Below are 18,116 nucleotides of genomic sequence, written 5' to 3' on the forward strand. Positions count from 1 at the left end.
CCAACATATACTCTACGAAATAGAACGTTGTTGTTATACCATACCATCAAACATGAAATGTGCTAGAAACATAACTGATTGTGTCACGTAAAAGTAGATCTTCCAGGTTATTAGCAAAATTTGTATGCTACGTCACAGGATAAAGTAGTAATTTCGTAGAATCCACGTTGTTTATATAGCCTGCAAGGTAACTGCCAACAGGTGGCGTTGGTATATTTGCCACGCATGAATGAAAAATATACGAGGTGCATTCAAGTTCTAAGGCCTCCGATTTATTTCTAATTAACTACTCACCCGAAATCGATGAAACTGGCGTTAATTATCGACGTAATCGCCCTGCAGACCTACACATTTTTCACAACGCTGACGCCATGATTCCAACGCAGCGGCGAAGGCTTCTTTAGGAGTCTGTTTTGACCACTGGAAAATCGCTGAGGCAATAGCAGCGCGGCTGGTGAATGTGCGGCCACGGAGAGTGTCTTTCATTGTTGGAAAAAGCCAAAAGTCCATGGAGCCAGGTCAGGTGAGAAGGGAGCATGAGGAATCACTTCAAAGTTGCTATCACGAAGAAACTGTTGCGTAACGTTAGCTCGATGTGCGGGTGCGTTGTCTTGGTGAAACAGCACACGCGCAGCCCTTCCCGGACGTTTTTGTTGCAGTGCAGGAAGGAATTTGTTCTTCAAAACATTTTCGTAGCATGCACCTGTTACCGTAGTGCCCTTTGAAACGCAATGGGTAAGGATTACGCCCTCGCTGTCCCAGAACATGGACACCATCATTTTTTCAGCACTGGCGGTTACCTGAAATTTTTTTGGTGGCGGTGAATCTGTGTGCTTCCATTGAGCTGACTGGCGCTTTGTTTCTGGATTGAAAAATGGCATCCACGTCTCATCCATTGTCACAACCGACGAAAAGAAAGTCCCATTCATGCTGTCGTTGCGCGTCAACATTGCTTGGCAACATGCCACACGGGCAGCCGTGTGGTCGTCCGTCAGCATTCGTGGCACCCACCTGGATGACACTTTTCGCATTTTCAGGTCGTCATGCAGGATTGTGTGCACAGAGCCCACAGAAATGCCAACTCTGGAGGCGATCTGTTCAACAGTCATTCGGCGATCCCCCAAAACAATTTTCTCCACTTTCTCGATCATGTCGTCAGACCGGCTTGTGCGAGCCCGAGGTTGTTTCGGTTTGTTGTCACACGATGTTCTGCCTTCATTAAACTGTTGCACCCACGAACGCACTTTCGACACATCCATGACTCCATCACCACATGTCTCCTTCAACTGTCGATGAATTTTAATTGGTTTCACACCACGCATGCTGCCATCGGTGCTGCCATCTCTGTGACGTATTGACACTGAACGCGGCTTCGTTTTAAAACAATGCGCATGTTTCTATCTCTTTCCAGTCCGGAGAAAAAAATTTGAGGCCTTATAACTTGAATGCACCTCGTACTGGGTATCCCAGAAATGTTGCGACAAACTTCGAGGGGTTGTAGAGAGTGCCTTGAAAGATAAATAGATTATAGTAACCCGTTTCTGGAAATGTCACCCGACATTTCGAAGCTACAGGCGTTGGCGCCTGTCACTAGGCCACCCCCTTAGCAGCAAAAGTGACTTTGTGCGCTGACGTCCCATCCGCAGAACGTCTCGCAGTGTTGTTTGTTTTCCAATGATCGCGACTGATTGCCACCATCGTCAGTGGAAAAGATGGAGCTATCTGCTGCGTAGAAACGCCTTGTCTCCCACGAACGCGAGGCTTTCCGCCTACGCGTACAACGTCACGTTTGCTGCTGTCGGAGTTGCCTAGTGGCTGGCGCCAGTGCCTATAACTTGGACGCTCTGTAGCATCGTTGGTGGTTTGCCAGGAGAAAAACAAATTTCAAGAACTTCACAAAATATGTGTAATTTGAATGGCTGACAGCCATTGCATCCGGGCACTTACCACAGGCCTGTCTCCATTGCGATATGCTCCCTCTTTTCTACTGAATCATTAAGGCGACCTCATAAACGTTGAGTGGCTGTCGGAGTTACAGCCAGCTATAATGTGTGATGCAGTCGCCTTCTGATCCCCACTCATCCTGCGGCTATAATATACTCCTTGCCCCTCCAGAATATATATCTGGCCGGCCGCTGTGGGCGAGCGGTTCTAGGCGCTTCAGTCCGGAACCACGCAGCTGCTACGGTCGCAGGTTCGAATCCTGCCTCGGTCATGGATGTGTGTGATGTCCTTAGGTTAGTTAGGTTTAAGTAGTTCTAAGTTCTAGGGGACTGATGACCTCAGATGTTAAGTCCCATAGTGCTCAGAGCTATTTGAACCATATATTTCTGGTATTTCTGATCGTAGTGACTTCGATCTCGTGTGGCTGTCGAAAATCCGTTAGTTTCTGTATGCACATCTAAAGCGTCGAGCATTTATTCTATGCTATCAAATCCACATGATCGTTACTGAGGTCATTCACATGACCTATTTTGTTATTTCCGACCATTCCTCATGAAAAGAGCTTGTGAATTTAGGCAGTCACAGCTTCCCTTCCTTTTTTCTTTCCTTCCCAAAACTTCATAAGTTCCCTGTGTTTTTCTATCTTTCCTCTGTCCCCTTTTCTCTGTTGTTTCTGTTCTTGAGATCTGTGCAGTTTTCTTGTTTCTGATGTTATTTTTTAATTGTTTCCTGCCCTTAATTTATTCTCCGGAGATTTTCAATAGTTCCAGGTCTTCAGCTTACTTACCTCAACGATTAAAAAAAAATTCTTAGTGATTCTGTTTTCAGACACCCAAGTCTAGAAGTCTTTTCCCAAATTTATATGTGGCGTTGTCCGTGTGTTCGTACAGATTCTTTGCGGGTTCTCTGACTCAAGTTCCAGCCCGGATAACAATGCCGGGGATTTTACTAAGTATTTTCCGTTCTTGTTTCTGGTTGCTATAACTTTTCGTCATCTCTCTAATTACTGTGGTTATGCATATACAAGGCTTCTGATTAAACAGTCATGTTGTAATGCCGTTGTTTTCCATTACTAGATAGTGCTCTTTTGTTGTAGCGATTCTACGTCAGTTAGTACGCCTTTTGCAGTTTGAATATTCTTTCTGTACTGGCCATTGTGTTCAGTCCTGTGGATTGGATGGTTTATCATAAGTAGTTGAAGTGAGTAACCGGTGAGGTTTTCCCATACTGCACATTATTACTGTTACTATTATTATCTTCCCTTTCCCAGACGTTAAGTCCGGTTAAGAATGGAGTGACGCGGACCTTGATCAAGCGTCACTTCCTTTTAACTGTACGGTATGTGTTATATTGCATTTAGGAACTTTCGGGTAATTGAACATGTATCAATAATTACGGATTTCTGTAGCTGTATATATATGTTTGGATGTAGCTGTATTGCATTGATGTACTGGTGGATATTGTGTGGTATGACTCCTGTAGTTGATAATATAATTGGTATGATGTCAACTTTATCCTGATGCCACATGTCGTTGACTTCCTCAGCCAGTTGGATGTATTTTTCAATTTTTTCTCCTGTTTTCTTTCGTATATTTGTTGTATTGGGTATGGATATTTCGATTAGTTGTGTTAATTTCTTCTTTTTATTGGTCAGTATGATGTCAGGTTTGTTATGTGGCGTTGTTTTATCTGTTATAATGGTTCTGTTCCAGTATAATTTGTATTCATCATTCTCCAGTACATTTTGTGGTGTATACTTGTATGTAGGAACGTGTTGTTTTAAAAGTTTATGTTGTAAGGCAAGCTGTTGATGTATTATTTTTGCGACATTGTCATGTCTTCTGGGGTATTCTGTATTTGCTAGTATTGTACATCCGCTTGTGATGTGATCTACTGTTTCTATTTGTTGTTTACAAAGTCTGCATTTATCCGTTGTGGTATTGGGATCTTTAATAATATGCTTGCTGTAATACCTGGTGTTTATTGTTTGATCCTGTATTGCAATCATGAATCCTTCTGTCTCACTGTATGTATTGCCTTTTCTTAGCCATGTGTTGGATGCGTCTTGATCGATGTGTGGCTGTGCTAGATGGTACGGGTGCTTGCCATGTAGTGTTTTCTTTTTCCAATTTACTTTCTCCATGTCTGTTGATGTTATGTGATCTAAAGGGTTGTAGAAGTGGTTATGAAATTGCAGTGGTGTAGCCGATGTATTTATATGAGTGATTGCCTTGTGTATTTTGCTAGTTTCTGCTCGTTCTAGAAAGAATTTTCTTAAATTGTCTACCTGTCCATAATGTAGGTTTTTTATGTCGATAAATCCCCTTCCTCCTTCCTTTCTGCTTAATGTGAATCTTTCTGTTGTTGAATGTATGTGATGTATTCTATATTTGTGGCATTGTGATCGTGTAAGTGTATTGAGTGCTTCTAGGTCTGTGTTACTCCATTTCACTACTACAAATGAGTAGGTCAATATTGGTATGGCATAGGTATTTATAGCTTTTGTCTTGTTTCTTGCTGTTAATTCTGTTTTCAGTATTTTTGGTTGTCTTCGTCTATATTTTTCTTTTATTTCTTCTTTGATATTTGTATTATCTATTCCTATTTTTTGTCTGTATCCTAGATATTTATATGCATCCGTTTTTTCCATCGCTTCTATGCAGTCGCTGTGGTTATCCAATATGTAATCTTCTTGTTTAGTATGCTTTCCCTTGACTATGCTATTTTTCTTACATTTGTCTGTTCCAAAAGCCATACTTATATCATTGCTGAATCCTTCTGTTATCTTTAGTAATTGGTTGAGTTGTTGATTTGTTGCTGCCAGTAGTTTTAGATCATCCATGTATAGCAAATGTGTGATTTTGTGTGGGTACGTTCCAGTAATATTGTATCCATAATTTGTATTATTTAGCATGTTGGATAGTGGGTTCAGAGCAAGGCAGAACCAGAAAGGACTTAATGAGTCTCCTTGGTATATTCCACGCTTAATCTGTATTGGCTGTGATGTGATATTATTTGAATTTGTTTGGATATTAAGTGTGGTTTTCCAATTTTTCATTACTATGTTTAGGAACTGTATCAATTTAGGATCTACTTTGTATATTTCCAATATTTGTAGTAACCATGAGTGGGGTACACTATCAAAAGCTTTTTGGTAATCAATGTATGTGTAGTGTAGCGACCTTTGTTTAGTTTTAGCTTGATATGTCACCTCTGCATCTATTATCACTTGCTCTTTACATCCTCGTGCTCCTTTGCAACAGCCTTTTTGTTATTCATTTATAATTTTGTTCTGTGTTGTATGTGTCATTAATTTCTGTTTAATGACTGAAGTTAATATTTTGTATATTGTTGGTAGGCATGTTATGGGGCGATATTTTGCTGGGTTCGCTGTGTCTGCTTGATCTTTAGGTTTCAGATATGTTATTCCGTGTGTAAGTGTATCAGGGAATGTGTATGGGTCTGCAATGTAACTGTTAAATAATTTAGTTAGATGTGAATGTGTTGAGGTGAACTTCTTTAACCAGAAATTTGCTATTTTATTATTTCCAGGGGCTTTCCAATTGTGAGTAGAATTAATTGCTTGGGTGACTTCATGTTGCAAAATTATCACTTCAGGCATTTGTGGTATCATCTTGTATGTGTCTGTTTCTGCTTGTATCCACCGTGCATGCCTGTTATGTTGTACCGGGTTTGACCATATGTTGCTCCAGAAGTGTTCCATGTCTGTTATGTTTGGTGGATTGTTTATTTTAATGTGTGTGTTATCTATTGTCTGGTAAAATTTCTTTTGGTTTGTGTTGAATGTTTGGTTTTGTTTCCTTCTATTTTCACTTTTTTTGTATCTTCTGAGTCGTTTGGCTAATGCTTGTAATTTCTGCTTCTTTTCGTCTAATTGCTCTGTCGCTTCTTGTTGTGAGATTTTACCTAACTTTTTTCGTTTTTTTCCGAGATTTCATTTCTTATAAATTGTGTTAGCTGTCCGATGTCTTTTCTCAGTTTTTCTATTTTGATTTGTAGCCTGTGTTGCCATGCTGGTTTTGTGGGTTTCTTCTGTGTGTTGGTTGGTTCTGATCTCTGCCTAGTGTGTATATTTAGTGTAGTGAGTGCTCCTATATAAACCAGTAGTTGTAACTCTTCCATAGTTGTGTTTTCATTTATTTTGTTGTGTATGATTGTGTTGATAGTTTTTATTGTTGTTTCGACTTGGGGGGTATTTGGTGGTCTACGCAAGAATGGTCTAATGTCTGTATTTGTGTCTTTGTATTCTATATATGTTAGCTGAAATTTTTCTTCTATATCTAACATCTGTGTCACTTCGTGTTCTATTTGTGCTTGTTCTGGTGGCTGTCTTAAGATTTCGTTTTCCTCTGATTGTTTAATTAGTGCGTGTTGTTCTTTGTTTGTTTGCTCTGGGATGTTTGAGTCCATTACTGTATTTTCTTCTTCTGATTGCACATTATTTTGTTCCAGTATTTGTTGTGCTTGTTGTTTGATGTTTTCTAATTCTGACTGGGGTATCCTGTTATTTTTTATTATTACACGGATCTGACCAGCTAATCGTTGTTCTGTTAAAAATTTTAATTCTGGGTATCTGGTAATAAATGTTGTGTATACTTGTGATCTGTATCCAGTTGTGTTGGTTCCTAGGTTTGTTGCTTGGTAATAACAGAACATGAGGTGTCGATTAACTTCATCTGACCATCTCATCCTCTGTCTTTGTTTTCCTTCTAGGATGGTTGCAGGAAGCATATCCTGCAAAACACCTCTATTTGGATTTAAATCATTTTCCAGTTGGCTAGCAGTGTCGTTACCATTGTGGGCGGGCATAGGGTTCAAGCGTCGTCCCCGACCATGACGGCGCTTGTCCGAGGCTTCTTTAGTTCTGTCCTGAACCAACTAATCACACTAAAAGGGGGGTTAGCCCTATTAGTGGTTTGTTCTTTTCGTCGCCTTTTACGACTGGCAGAACATACCGGAGGCCGATTCTTTTCCCGGGCCTCCACGGGGTATTATTATTATTATTATTATACTTATTATACTTATTATTATTATTATTATATTGAAGAAGAAGAAGAAGAAGTAATAATAATGAATGGTGGTCTTTCTTTTGCAGCACTCCCGCGATGGCTGGGGGACTGTTCGCCATGGACCGCGACTACTTCTTCGAGCTCGGCGGGTACGACGACCAGATGGACATCTGGGGTGGCGAGAACCTCGAGATGTCCTTCAGGGTAAGTGCATGTCTGCTTGTGTGTGTGTGTGTGTGTGTGTGTGTGTGTGTGTGTGTGTGTGTGTGTGTGTGTGTGTGTGTGTGGTGTCCCTTGTCGCTGCTGTATAAATTATATCGCAAATTATGATGGAAGTTGACACTGAGCAGAAAGCAGCTGCAGACAGCGTAGACGCTAACAGATGGAAGTGTTCTTGTACAGCCTTTATCTAATTCTAATAGTTTAGTCTCAGCACAAGGGAAATGAGCCTGAAAGCAATACCATAAAAAGAGAAGATGAAGTAGATAAAGTTGAATAGGCAGATATGACATTGTGAGAGAATTTGACACAGCATTGAAAGCCCTAAGTCAAAACAAGGCTCGCGGAGTCCTCATAATTCTTGAGATCATTGTGAGATCCAGTCACGACAAAACTGTTCAAAAAGGTGAGCAAGATATATGAGACAGGTGAGATACACTCAGATTTCTAGAAGAATGTGATAATTCCAATTCCAAAGAAGACACATACTGACAGGTGTGAATACCACAGATCTATTAGTCTAATAAGTTACGGTTGCAAAATACTGATAATAATTATGTGCATAAAAACGGAAGCCAAACTCGGGAAAGACCAGTTTGGGTTCCGGAGAAATGTAGGAAGACGCAAGGTAATAGTCATCATGCAGCTTAGCTTAGAAGGTACGTTAATGAAAGGCAAACTTACGTCTGCAGCATTTATACAATTAGATAAAGCTATTGACACTGTTTACTGGAATACACGCTTTGAAGTTCTGCCTGTAGCAGGGATAAAATACAGGGAGCAAAAGGCTATTTACAACCTGTACAGAAACCAAACTGCAGTTACAAGAGCCGAACGACATTGTAAACTACTAAAACAACTAAATTATCGACATTTCGACGGAGTTGCTGCGGTTCTCTTCAGGACGGTTTCTAGTTGCCTACTACGTACAGGTGTGATCAAAAAGTAACGGGAATTTTTTAATTTCTCAGGCTTTATACATCCGATTATATCTTTGTTGGTACACATGTTTCTGATGTATGTCTGCATTTTCAGCTGTTTTAAATCTGCTGACAGTCGGAAAGGTTATACTTGTTTTTGACTGCTAGGCGAATTTTTGGTTTCGAAAAAAATGGATCAAAGAATTTGTATTAAATTTTGCTTTAAAAATTGGAATAAATTGTAGCTCTGCACTAGAAATGTTGACTATGGCCTTTGGCGAATCTGCAAAGGGTAAGACAAGAGTTTACAAGGGGCACAAATGTTTCAAAGAGGGTCGAGAAGACGTAGAAGACGACAACCGGCCTGAATGTCCTAGCATCCTAGCACATCAATTATGATAACAGTGTGGAAGTAGAAAAGGAAACGGTTGTGGAAAATCGCCGAATCCCCATCAAGGAGGTTTCAGATGGTGTCGGAACATCCTTTGGCTCATGCCAACCAATTTTTTCGGATGTTTTGGGCATGAAAAGTGTAGCAGAAAAGTTCGTTCCAAAATTGTTGAATTTCGACCAAAAGCGACGTCACGTAGACATCTCTTAGGAATGGCTGAACGAAGTCGACGATACTGGTCTAAAGACGATTATAACAGGCGACGAAACAAGGGTATTCCGGTATGACGTAGAAACCAAGGCCCAATGGTCCCAAAGGAAACTGGCTGAAAATACAACACTGAAAAAATGTTCGACAGGTTCGATCACATGTGAAGGTTCTTATCACTGTTTTCTTAGATTACAATGGAATAGTGCATCATGATTTCCTCCTTACGGTCGCACACACAATATGGAATGCTACCTGGAAGTTACGCGCTGTTTGCTTGAAGCAATCCGAAGAAAACGACTAGAACTGTAGCAAAACCACTTGTGGAAATTGCATCACGATAATGCTCCCGCTCACACCTCCATGCTTGTTTGTGCTTCTTTTCTTTTTTTTAAAAAAAAAAAAGAAAAAACAAACAAACAAACAAGCAAGCAAACAAAACGGTACGTATTCACTGGACTTGGGCCCCTGCACCTCCTTTCTGTTTCCGAGGCAGAAGAGAACCGAACTATGAAAGGACGTCGTTTTGTCATCATTAACAAGATAAAAAAAGAAGTAAATGTGTCTTATATGTGACGGGAGCTACTTCGAAGGGGACAAAGTTGATGTTGAACAATAAATAAAGATTCTTCAAGGAAAAACAAAATTCCCGTTACTTTTGATCACGCTCGTATGTTTCTGAACTACCCAATACTGCACGCATAGCTTTTGCTGTGTGTTGTGTTCGGTGGTGTGTAGTAATATGCGTACTGTATTTACGGATGGGACGTTTTACGTTTGGCCAAAATACTTTCACCAGCTTTACGCATCATATAAATATACTACCTTGGGATATGTCCGACTTGCTTTTTGTTTAATGTTATCAAAAACTGTATCATATGAATGTGTATGGAATGGTATTCGTAGTTTCTGAACTAAAAATTTTAACCCTGAAACATTAATCTCAGATTTTGAAGGTGCAGTTCATGTGGTGGCAAAGAACATGCTTCCAAGCGTTAATATTAAAAGCTGCAGTTTCCACTTAGATCACGCATGGTATCGGAAGATAGTGGAACTTGGACTTGCTTCTGATTGTGCCAGTTCTCAATGAGAAGTCGGAAAATTTCTGAAATATATGCTTGGTTTACGATATCTAACTCAAGCACTGTAGGGGATGCGTTAGTTGCCATCCGCCGAGATAGGGACAAATTTTGGGAAAATTTTTAAAGGTACTGAAGGAGGTGGAATGAGTCAGCTGATACCTACTATTCAGTCAGTTTTTTAAGCAGTAGGATGTTCGCTTTTTTGTACTCTGATAGCAGCATTTTTCCGCTGGTTGCATGTTATCCCATCTATAGATTGAACAGGAGGGGCGAAAGACACATCCCTATCTTACACCCTCTTTAAACCGAACATTTCGTTCTTGATCTTCCACTTCTATTGTTCCCTCTTGGCTTTTGCACATTTTTTTTGAGTCATCAGTCTTCTGACTAGTCTGATGCAGCCCGCCACGAAATCCTCTCCTGTGCCAACTTCATCTCAGAGCATCACGTGCAACTTTGCAACCTACGTCCTCAGTTATTTGCCAGGCGTATTCCAATCTCTGTCTTCCTCTACAGTTCTTACCGTCTACAGTTCCCTTTAGTACCATGGAAGTCATTCCCTGATGTCTTAAAAAATATCGTATCATCATGTCCCTTCTCCATGTCAATGTTTTCCACATATTCCTCTCCTCTCCGATTCTGCGCAGACCCTCCTCGGTCCTTACCTTATCAGTGCACCTAATTTTCTACATTCATCTGTAGCGCCACATCTCAAATGCTTCGATTTTCTTCTGTTCCGGTTTTCCTACAATCCATGTTTCAGTACCATACAATGTTGTGCTCGAAATGTGAATTCTCAGAAATTTCTTCCGCAAATAAAGGCCTGTGTTTGATACTAGTAGACTTCTCTTGGCCATGAATGCCCTTTTTGCCAAAGCTAGTCTGCTTTTAATGTCCTCCTTGCCCCATACGTCTTGGGTTATTTTGCTGCCTAGGTGACAGTATCCCTTAACTTCATCTACATCATGACCAACAATCCTGATGTTAAGTTTCTCGCTGATCTCTTTTCTGCTAGCTGTCATTACTTCCATATTCTGTACTCATTAGACTGTTCATTCCATTCAGCAGATAAGCAATTCTTCTTCACTTTCACTCAGCATAGCAAAGTCATCAGGGAATCGTATCATTGATATCCTTTCACCTGATTCCACTCCTGAACCTTTCTTTTATTTCCATCATTGGTTCTTCGATATACGGACTAACCAGTAGGGGCGATAGACTAGACCCCTGTCTTACAACTTTTTTAATCCGATCACTTCGTTCTTGGTCGTCCACTCGTATTATTCCCTCTTGGCTCTTCTGCATATTGTATTTTGGTCGTCTCTCCCTATAGCTTACTCATATTTTTCTCAGAATTTCGAAGATCTTGCACCATTTTTCATTGTTGAACGCTTTTCCAGCTAGACAGATCCTATGAACGTGTCTTGATTTTGCTTCCATTATTAACCGCAACGTCAGAATCCCCTCTCTCGTGTCTTTACCTTTCCTAAAGCCAAACTAATCATCATCTAGCACATCCTCAATTTTATTTTCCATTCTTCTGTATACTATTCCTGTAAGCAAGTTGGATGCATGAGCTGTTATGCTGATTGTGCGGTAATTCTCGCACTTGTCAGCTCTTGCAGTCTTCGGAATTGTGTCGATGATATTTTTCCGAAAGTCAAATGGTATGTCGCCAGACTCATACATTCTACGCACCAATGTGAATAATCATTTTGTGCCCACTTCCCCCCATGATTTTAGAAATTCTGAGGGAATGTTATCAATCCCTTCCACCTTATTTAATCTCAACTCCTCCAAAGCTCTGTTAAATTCTGATTCTAATATTGGGTCCCCTATCTCTTCAAAATCGACTCCCATTTCTTTTTCTATCACATCAAACAAATCTTCCCCCTCATAGAGGTTTTCAATGTACTCTTTCCACATATATGCTCACACCTCTGCATTTAACAGTGGAATTCCTGTTGCACTCTTAATATTACCACCATTGTTTTTAATTTCACCGAAGGTTGTTTTGACTTTCCTGTACACTGAGTCAGTCCTTCCAACAATCATTTCTTTTTCGAGTTCTTCACATCTTTCATATAGCCACTTCGTCTTAGCTTCCCTGCACATCCTGTTAATTTCATTCCTTAGCGACTTGTGTTTCTGTATTCTTGAATTTCCCTGAACATTTTTGTACTTCCTTCTCTTATCGATCAGCTGAAGTATTTCTTCTGTTACCCATCATTTATTCACAGTTACCTTCTTTATGGCTATGTTTTTCTCTCCAACTTCTGTGATTGCCCTTTTCAGAGATGTCCATTCCTCTTCAACTGAACTGCCTAATGAGCTATTCCTTTTTGCAGTATCTACAGCGACAGAGAACTTCAAGCAAATCTCTTCATTCCTTTGTACCTCTGTATCTTGCTTCTTTGCACATTACTTCTTCCTGACTGATCTCCTAAACTTCAGTCTACACTTCGTCACTAGTAAATTGTGATACGAATGTATATCTCCCCCTGGGTATATCTTACAATCCAGTACCTGATTTCGGAATCTCTGTCTGAGCATGATGTAATCTGAAATCTTCCCTTATTTCCCGGCCTTTTCCCAAGTATACCACCTACTCTTTTGATTCATGAATAGAGTATTCGCTATTACTAGCTGAAATTTATTAATTACAGAACGCAATTAGTCTTTCTCCTTTTCCATTCCTTCTCCCAAGCCCATATTCTCCTGTAACCTGTTCTTCTACTCCTTCCCCCACAACTGCATTCCAGTCCCTGAGGACTATTAGATTTTCATCACCCATTATGTACTGTATCACCCTTTCGATATCCTTATATACTTCCTATATTTCATCTCCAGCTTGCGATGTCGGCACGTATAACTGAACTGTCATTGTTGGTGTTGGTATGCTGTCGATTCTGATAAGAACAACCCTATCATTGAATTGCTCGCATTAACACACTCTCTGCCCGACCTTTGTATTCATAACGAATCCTACACCCGTTATACCATTTTATGGTGCTGTTGATATTACCCTATACTCATCTGACCAGAAATCCTTGTATTCTTTCCGTTCCACTTCACTGACCCCCTACTATATCTGGATTGAGCTTTTGCATTTCTCTTTTCAGATTTTCTATCTTCCAAATCACTTTCAAGCTTCTGACATACCATGCTCCGATTCTTAGAACATTATCCTTTCATTGACTAGTCAGTCTTTGTCTCATGGTCACCTCCCCCTTGGCAGTCCCCTTCCGGAGATCCGAATGGGGGACTATTCAAATATCTTTCGCCAATGGAGAGATCATCATGACACTTTTTTCAGTTACAGGCCACATGTCCTGTGGATAATCTTTACGTGTTTTTAGTGCAGTGGTTTTCATTGCTTTCTGCATCCTCGTGCTGTTGTCCATTGCTGATTCTCCCTCCTTTACGGGCAGTTTCCCACCTCAGGGACAAGAGAGTGCCCTGAACCTCGGTCCGCTCCTCTGCCCTCTTTGATAATGCTGTTGTCGGAAGCCGTAAGGGAATTCAACATTCCTAATTCCACAGTAGCAGGAGAACGCCGAGAATACCAAATTTCAGGCATTACTTCTCACCACAAACAACGCGGTGACAAACTTCCTGGCAGATTAAAACTGTGTGCCCGACCGAGACTCGAACTCGGGACCTTTGCCTTTCGCGGGCAAGTGCTCTACCAACTGAGCTACCGAAGCACGACTCACGCCCGGTACTCACAGCTTTAGTAACTCACAGTAGAGCACTTGCCCGCGAAAGGCAAAGGTCCCGAGTTCGAGTCTCGGTCGGGCACACAGTTTTAATCTGCCAGGAAGTTTCATATCAGCGCACACTCCGCTGCAGAGTGAAAATCTCATTCTGGAACGCGGTGACTGATCGCCTTCACTTTACGAGCGAGATCAGCGGCATTTGCGTAGAGTTGTTAGTGCTAACAGACAAGCAGCAGTGTGTGAAGTAACCACGGGAAACAATGTGGGACGTGCGAGAATGTATCCGGTAGGACAGGGTGGCGAAATTTCGCGTTAATGGGCTATGTCAGCAGACGAACAATGCGATTGCCTTTGCTAACAGTACGACATAGCCTGCAGCGCCTCTCCTGGGCTCGTGGCCATATCGGTTGGATCCCTCAAAACTGGGAAACAGTGACCTGGTAAGATGAGCCCCGATTTCAGTTGGTAAGAGCTGATGGTAGGGTTCGAATGTGCTGCGACCCCACGAAGCCACGGTTTAGTCAACAAGGCCCTGAGCAAGCTGGTTGTCGCTCCATAACACATGAGCTGTGTATACCATGTGTAGCAGTATGAAACCGGAATTTGGTTGCCATAATTACACGTCTGTTGTTTGAAATTGATAAACAATATTTTATTCAACATAATCTCCACTGCTGTTTCTACATTTCTCGCACCTCTCCGGCAAGCTATGAATGCCACGCCCAAAAAAAAAGTTCTTTTCAAGCGAAACAGTCAGCGAGCCATTTTCGTATATTTTCATACGAATTGAAGCGTTATTCAGCGAGAGCGTGTCCCAGTGATGCAAACAGATGATAATCGGACGGAGCCAAGTCTTCAGAATAAGCCCCATGGTGTAGTATTTCCCAACTGAACGCCTCGATCGTTTCCCTGACCCGTTTAGCTGTGTGTGATGGGGCGTTATTGTGGAGCAATAGGGCTTTGTGTTGCCTTTTTCCATATTGCGGTCATTCTTCACGTAATACTTGATTTAAATCGATCATTTGCTGTTGGTACGGATCAGTGTTAACGGTTTCACCAGGTTTTAACAGCTCGTAATAGACGACCCCTTCTGACCCCAAACACAGACCATTGTCTTATTTCCAAAGCGATTTGGTCTTGCAGTGGATGTCGATGGTTTGCTTGGATTCACACATGATTTAAGACGTTTAGGATTCTCAAAAGATATCCATTTTTCATCACTTGTCACTATTCGATGGAGTAACGACTTTCGCCGGCCGGTGTGGCCGTGCGGTTCTAGGCGCTTCAGTCTGGAAGCGCGTGACCGCTACAGTCGCAGGTTCGAACCCTGCCTTGGGCATGGATGTGTGTGATGTCCTTAGGTTAGTTAGGTTTAAGTAGTTCTAAGTTCTAGGGGACTGATGACCACAGATGTTAAGTCCCATAGTGCTCAGAGCCATTTGAACCATTAACGACTTTCTTTTGTATCTGGCGAGCAGCGTTTTTACAAGTGGTTTTCGATTTGCTTGCTGTCTTTCATTCAGTTCATGCGGAACCCATTTTCCCACTTTCTGCACCTTTCCCATAGATTTCAACCGAAGAGAAACGGCTTCCTGCGTCACTTTCAGTTGCTCCGCGAGTACCTGCTGTCTTTGAGTATCATCTTCACCCAATAAGGCGTGCAATTCGTTGTCTTCGAACTTTTTCGGTGGTTTCCCGCGATCGTCGTTTCTCACGTCAAAATCATCACCTTTGATTTTTTTAAACCACTCGAAACACTGTTTCCCAAGAGCATGTTCGCCGAAAGCTTCGGCAAGCATTCGATGCGATTCTGCAGCAGCTTCCTTCAAATGAATACAGGAAACCAATGCACTCTGCAAATCGTAGTTCGTAGGCGCAAAACTCGACATGTTTACGGGTTTGAAACAGATACCGATGTACGAAACTTGGGTTACTGTGTGTTGACGTTCGCCATCAGCTGTTACAGGAAGAAGATGGCGCTGCAGAAGCGGTCTCACGGGCCCCATACTGACGGCTAGCACCGTCTGCAGGGAAATTCCGCTTTCATACTTTTACGCCTGGTACATGGAACCAACTGGGCCCTCTGGTCAAAATGAACCGATCATTCACTGGAAGTGGTTATGTTCGGCTACTTGGAGACCGTTTACAGCCCTTCATGGACTTCATGTTCCCAAACAGTGACGCAATTTTTTTTCCGGAAGTCTGACGGGATGACACCCACAGGTTCTACAAACCAGCATGAACAGTCGGTTGGTTGCCACTTCAGCCATTGATTTTAGAAATTCCGGAAGAATGTTATATACGAGTTTCTGCCTTAGTTCTTCGAAAGTATCCCAAGGCTCTCTTAAATTCTGATTCTAATAATAATGATGATGTTGTTGTTGTTGTTGTCGTTGTGGTCTTCAGTCCTGAGACTGGTTTGATGCAGCTCTCCATGCAACTCTATCCTGTGCAAGCTTCTTCATCTCCCAGTACGTACTGCAGCCTACATCCTTCGGAATCTGCTTAGTGTATTCATCTCTTGGTCTCCATCTACGATTTTTACCCTCCACGCTACCCTCCAATACTAAATTGGTGATCCCTTGATGCCTCAGAACATGTCCTACCAACCGATCCCTTCTTCTAGTCGAGTTGTGCCACAAACTCCTCTTCCCCCCAATCCTATTCAATACCTCCTCATTAGTTATGTGATATACCCATCTAATCTTCAGCATTCTTCTGTAGCACCACATTCCGAAAACTTCTATTCTCTTCTTGTCCAAACTATTTATCGTCCATGTTTCACTTCCATACATGACTACACTCCATACAAATACTTTCAGAAACGACTTCCTGACACTTAAGTCTATACTCGATGTTAACAAATTTCTCTTCTTCAGAAACGCTTTCCTTGCCATTGCCAGTCTACATTTTATATCCTCTCTACTTCGACCATCATCAGTTATTTTGCTCCCCAAATAGCAAACCTCCTTCACTACTTTAAGTGTCTCATTTCTCAATCTAATTCCCTCAGCATCACCCTACTTAACTCGACGACATTCCATTATCCTCGTTTTGCTTTTGTTGATGTTCATCTTATATCCTCCTTTCAACACGCTGTCCATTCTGTTCAACTGCTCTTCCAAGTCCTTTGCTGTCTCTGACAGAATTACAATGTCATCGGCGAACCTCAAAGTTTTTATTTCTTCTCAATGGACTTTAATACCTACTCCGAATTTTTCTTTTGTTTCCTTTACTGCTTGCTCAATATAGAGATTGAACAACATCGGGGCCGGCCGCGGTGGTCTCGCGGTTAAGGCGCTCAGTCCGGAACCGCGCGACTGCTACGGTCGCAGGTTCGAATCCTGCCTCGGGCATGGATGTGTGTCATGTCCTTAGGTTAGCTAGGTTTAAGTAGTTCTAAGTTCTGGGGGACTGATGACCACAGAAGTTAAATCCCATAGTGCTCAGAGCCATTTTTGAACAACATCGGGGAGTGGCTACAACCCTGTCTCACTCCTTTCCCAACCACTGCTTCCCTTTCATGCCCCGCGACTCTTATAACTGACATCTGGTTTCTGAACAAATTGTAAATAGCCTTTCGCTCCCTGTATTTTACCCCTGCCACCTTCAGAATTTGAAAAAGAGTATTCCAGTCAACATTGTCAAAAGCTTTCTGTAAGTCTACAAATGCTAGAAACGTAGGTTTGCCTTTTCTTAATCTAGCTTCTAAAATAAGTGGTAGGGTCAGTATTGCCTCACGTGTTCCTATATTTCTACGGAATCCAAACTGATCTTCCCTGAGGTCGGCTTCTACCAGTTTTTCCATTCGTCCGTAAAGAGTTTACGTTAGTATTTTGCAGCCGTGACTTATTAAACTGATAGTTCGGTAATTTTCACATCTGTCAACGCCTGCTTTCTTTGGGATTGGAATAATTATATTCTTCTTGAAGTCTGGGGGTATTTCGCCTGTCTCATACATTTCGCTCACCAGATGGTACAGTTTTGGCAGGACTGGCTTTACCAAGGCTTTCAGTAGTTCTAATGGAATGTTGTCTACTCCCGGGGCCTTGTTTCGACTTAGGTCTTTCAGTGCACTGCCAAACTCCTCACGCAGTGTCATATCTCTCATTTCATTTCATCTACATCCTCTTCCATTTCTATAACATTGTCCTCAATTCTAATATATCTTCCACATCGAATCCCAGTTCTTCTATCACGTCATCACACAAGTCCGCTCCAGTGTTGAGGCTCTCGATGCACTCTTTCCACCTGTCTCCTCCACGCTTGACAGCGCAAGTTCCATTGCGCTCTTAATGTTGACGTCCTCGCTTTTAATTTCACCGAAGGCTGTTTCGACCGTTTCTGTGTGCTGAATCTGTCCACACGATCGTGCGCATCACATACGCGACACGTGTTGACGATTGAGTGGCGACTGCCCCCGCTACAGAGATTCGCTGCGCCGCGGACTTCCAGTAAGTGGCTCCCGGTTGTCCGGACCAGAGGCCGCGTGGTCTGAAAAATCCGGTCTGCGCAGGTCCGCGGTCCGGTGAGTGAACCCCGCCATGGCACGCACGCACGTCCGTCCCGCACTTGCAGCAGCAACAGGAGCTCTCCCTGGCGAC

The 18,116-nt window shown here is 42.0% G+C and overlaps 1 protein-coding gene across 2 annotated transcripts in view; it reads left to right on the plus strand.

Annotated features, from left to right (window-relative positions):
• Positions 1-18,116, plus strand: part of LOC124776307 (polypeptide N-acetylgalactosaminyltransferase 3-like) — a 347,179-nt gene that overhangs the window by 250,416 nt on the left and 78,647 nt on the right. For both annotated transcript variants that reach the window (XM_047251238.1, XM_047251239.1), the window contains exon 8: positions 7,061-7,178. In XM_047251238.1, coding sequence (XP_047107194.1) covers positions 7,061-7,178 — 118 coding nt within the window. The remainder of the gene's footprint in view (positions 1-7,060; positions 7,179-18,116) is intronic.

This window comes from Schistocerca piceifrons, chromosome 2 (genome assembly GCF_021461385.2).
Source record: "Schistocerca piceifrons isolate TAMUIC-IGC-003096 chromosome 2, iqSchPice1.1, whole genome shotgun sequence".
Classification (NCBI taxonomy): domain Eukaryota; kingdom Metazoa; phylum Arthropoda; class Insecta; order Orthoptera; family Acrididae; genus Schistocerca; species Schistocerca piceifrons.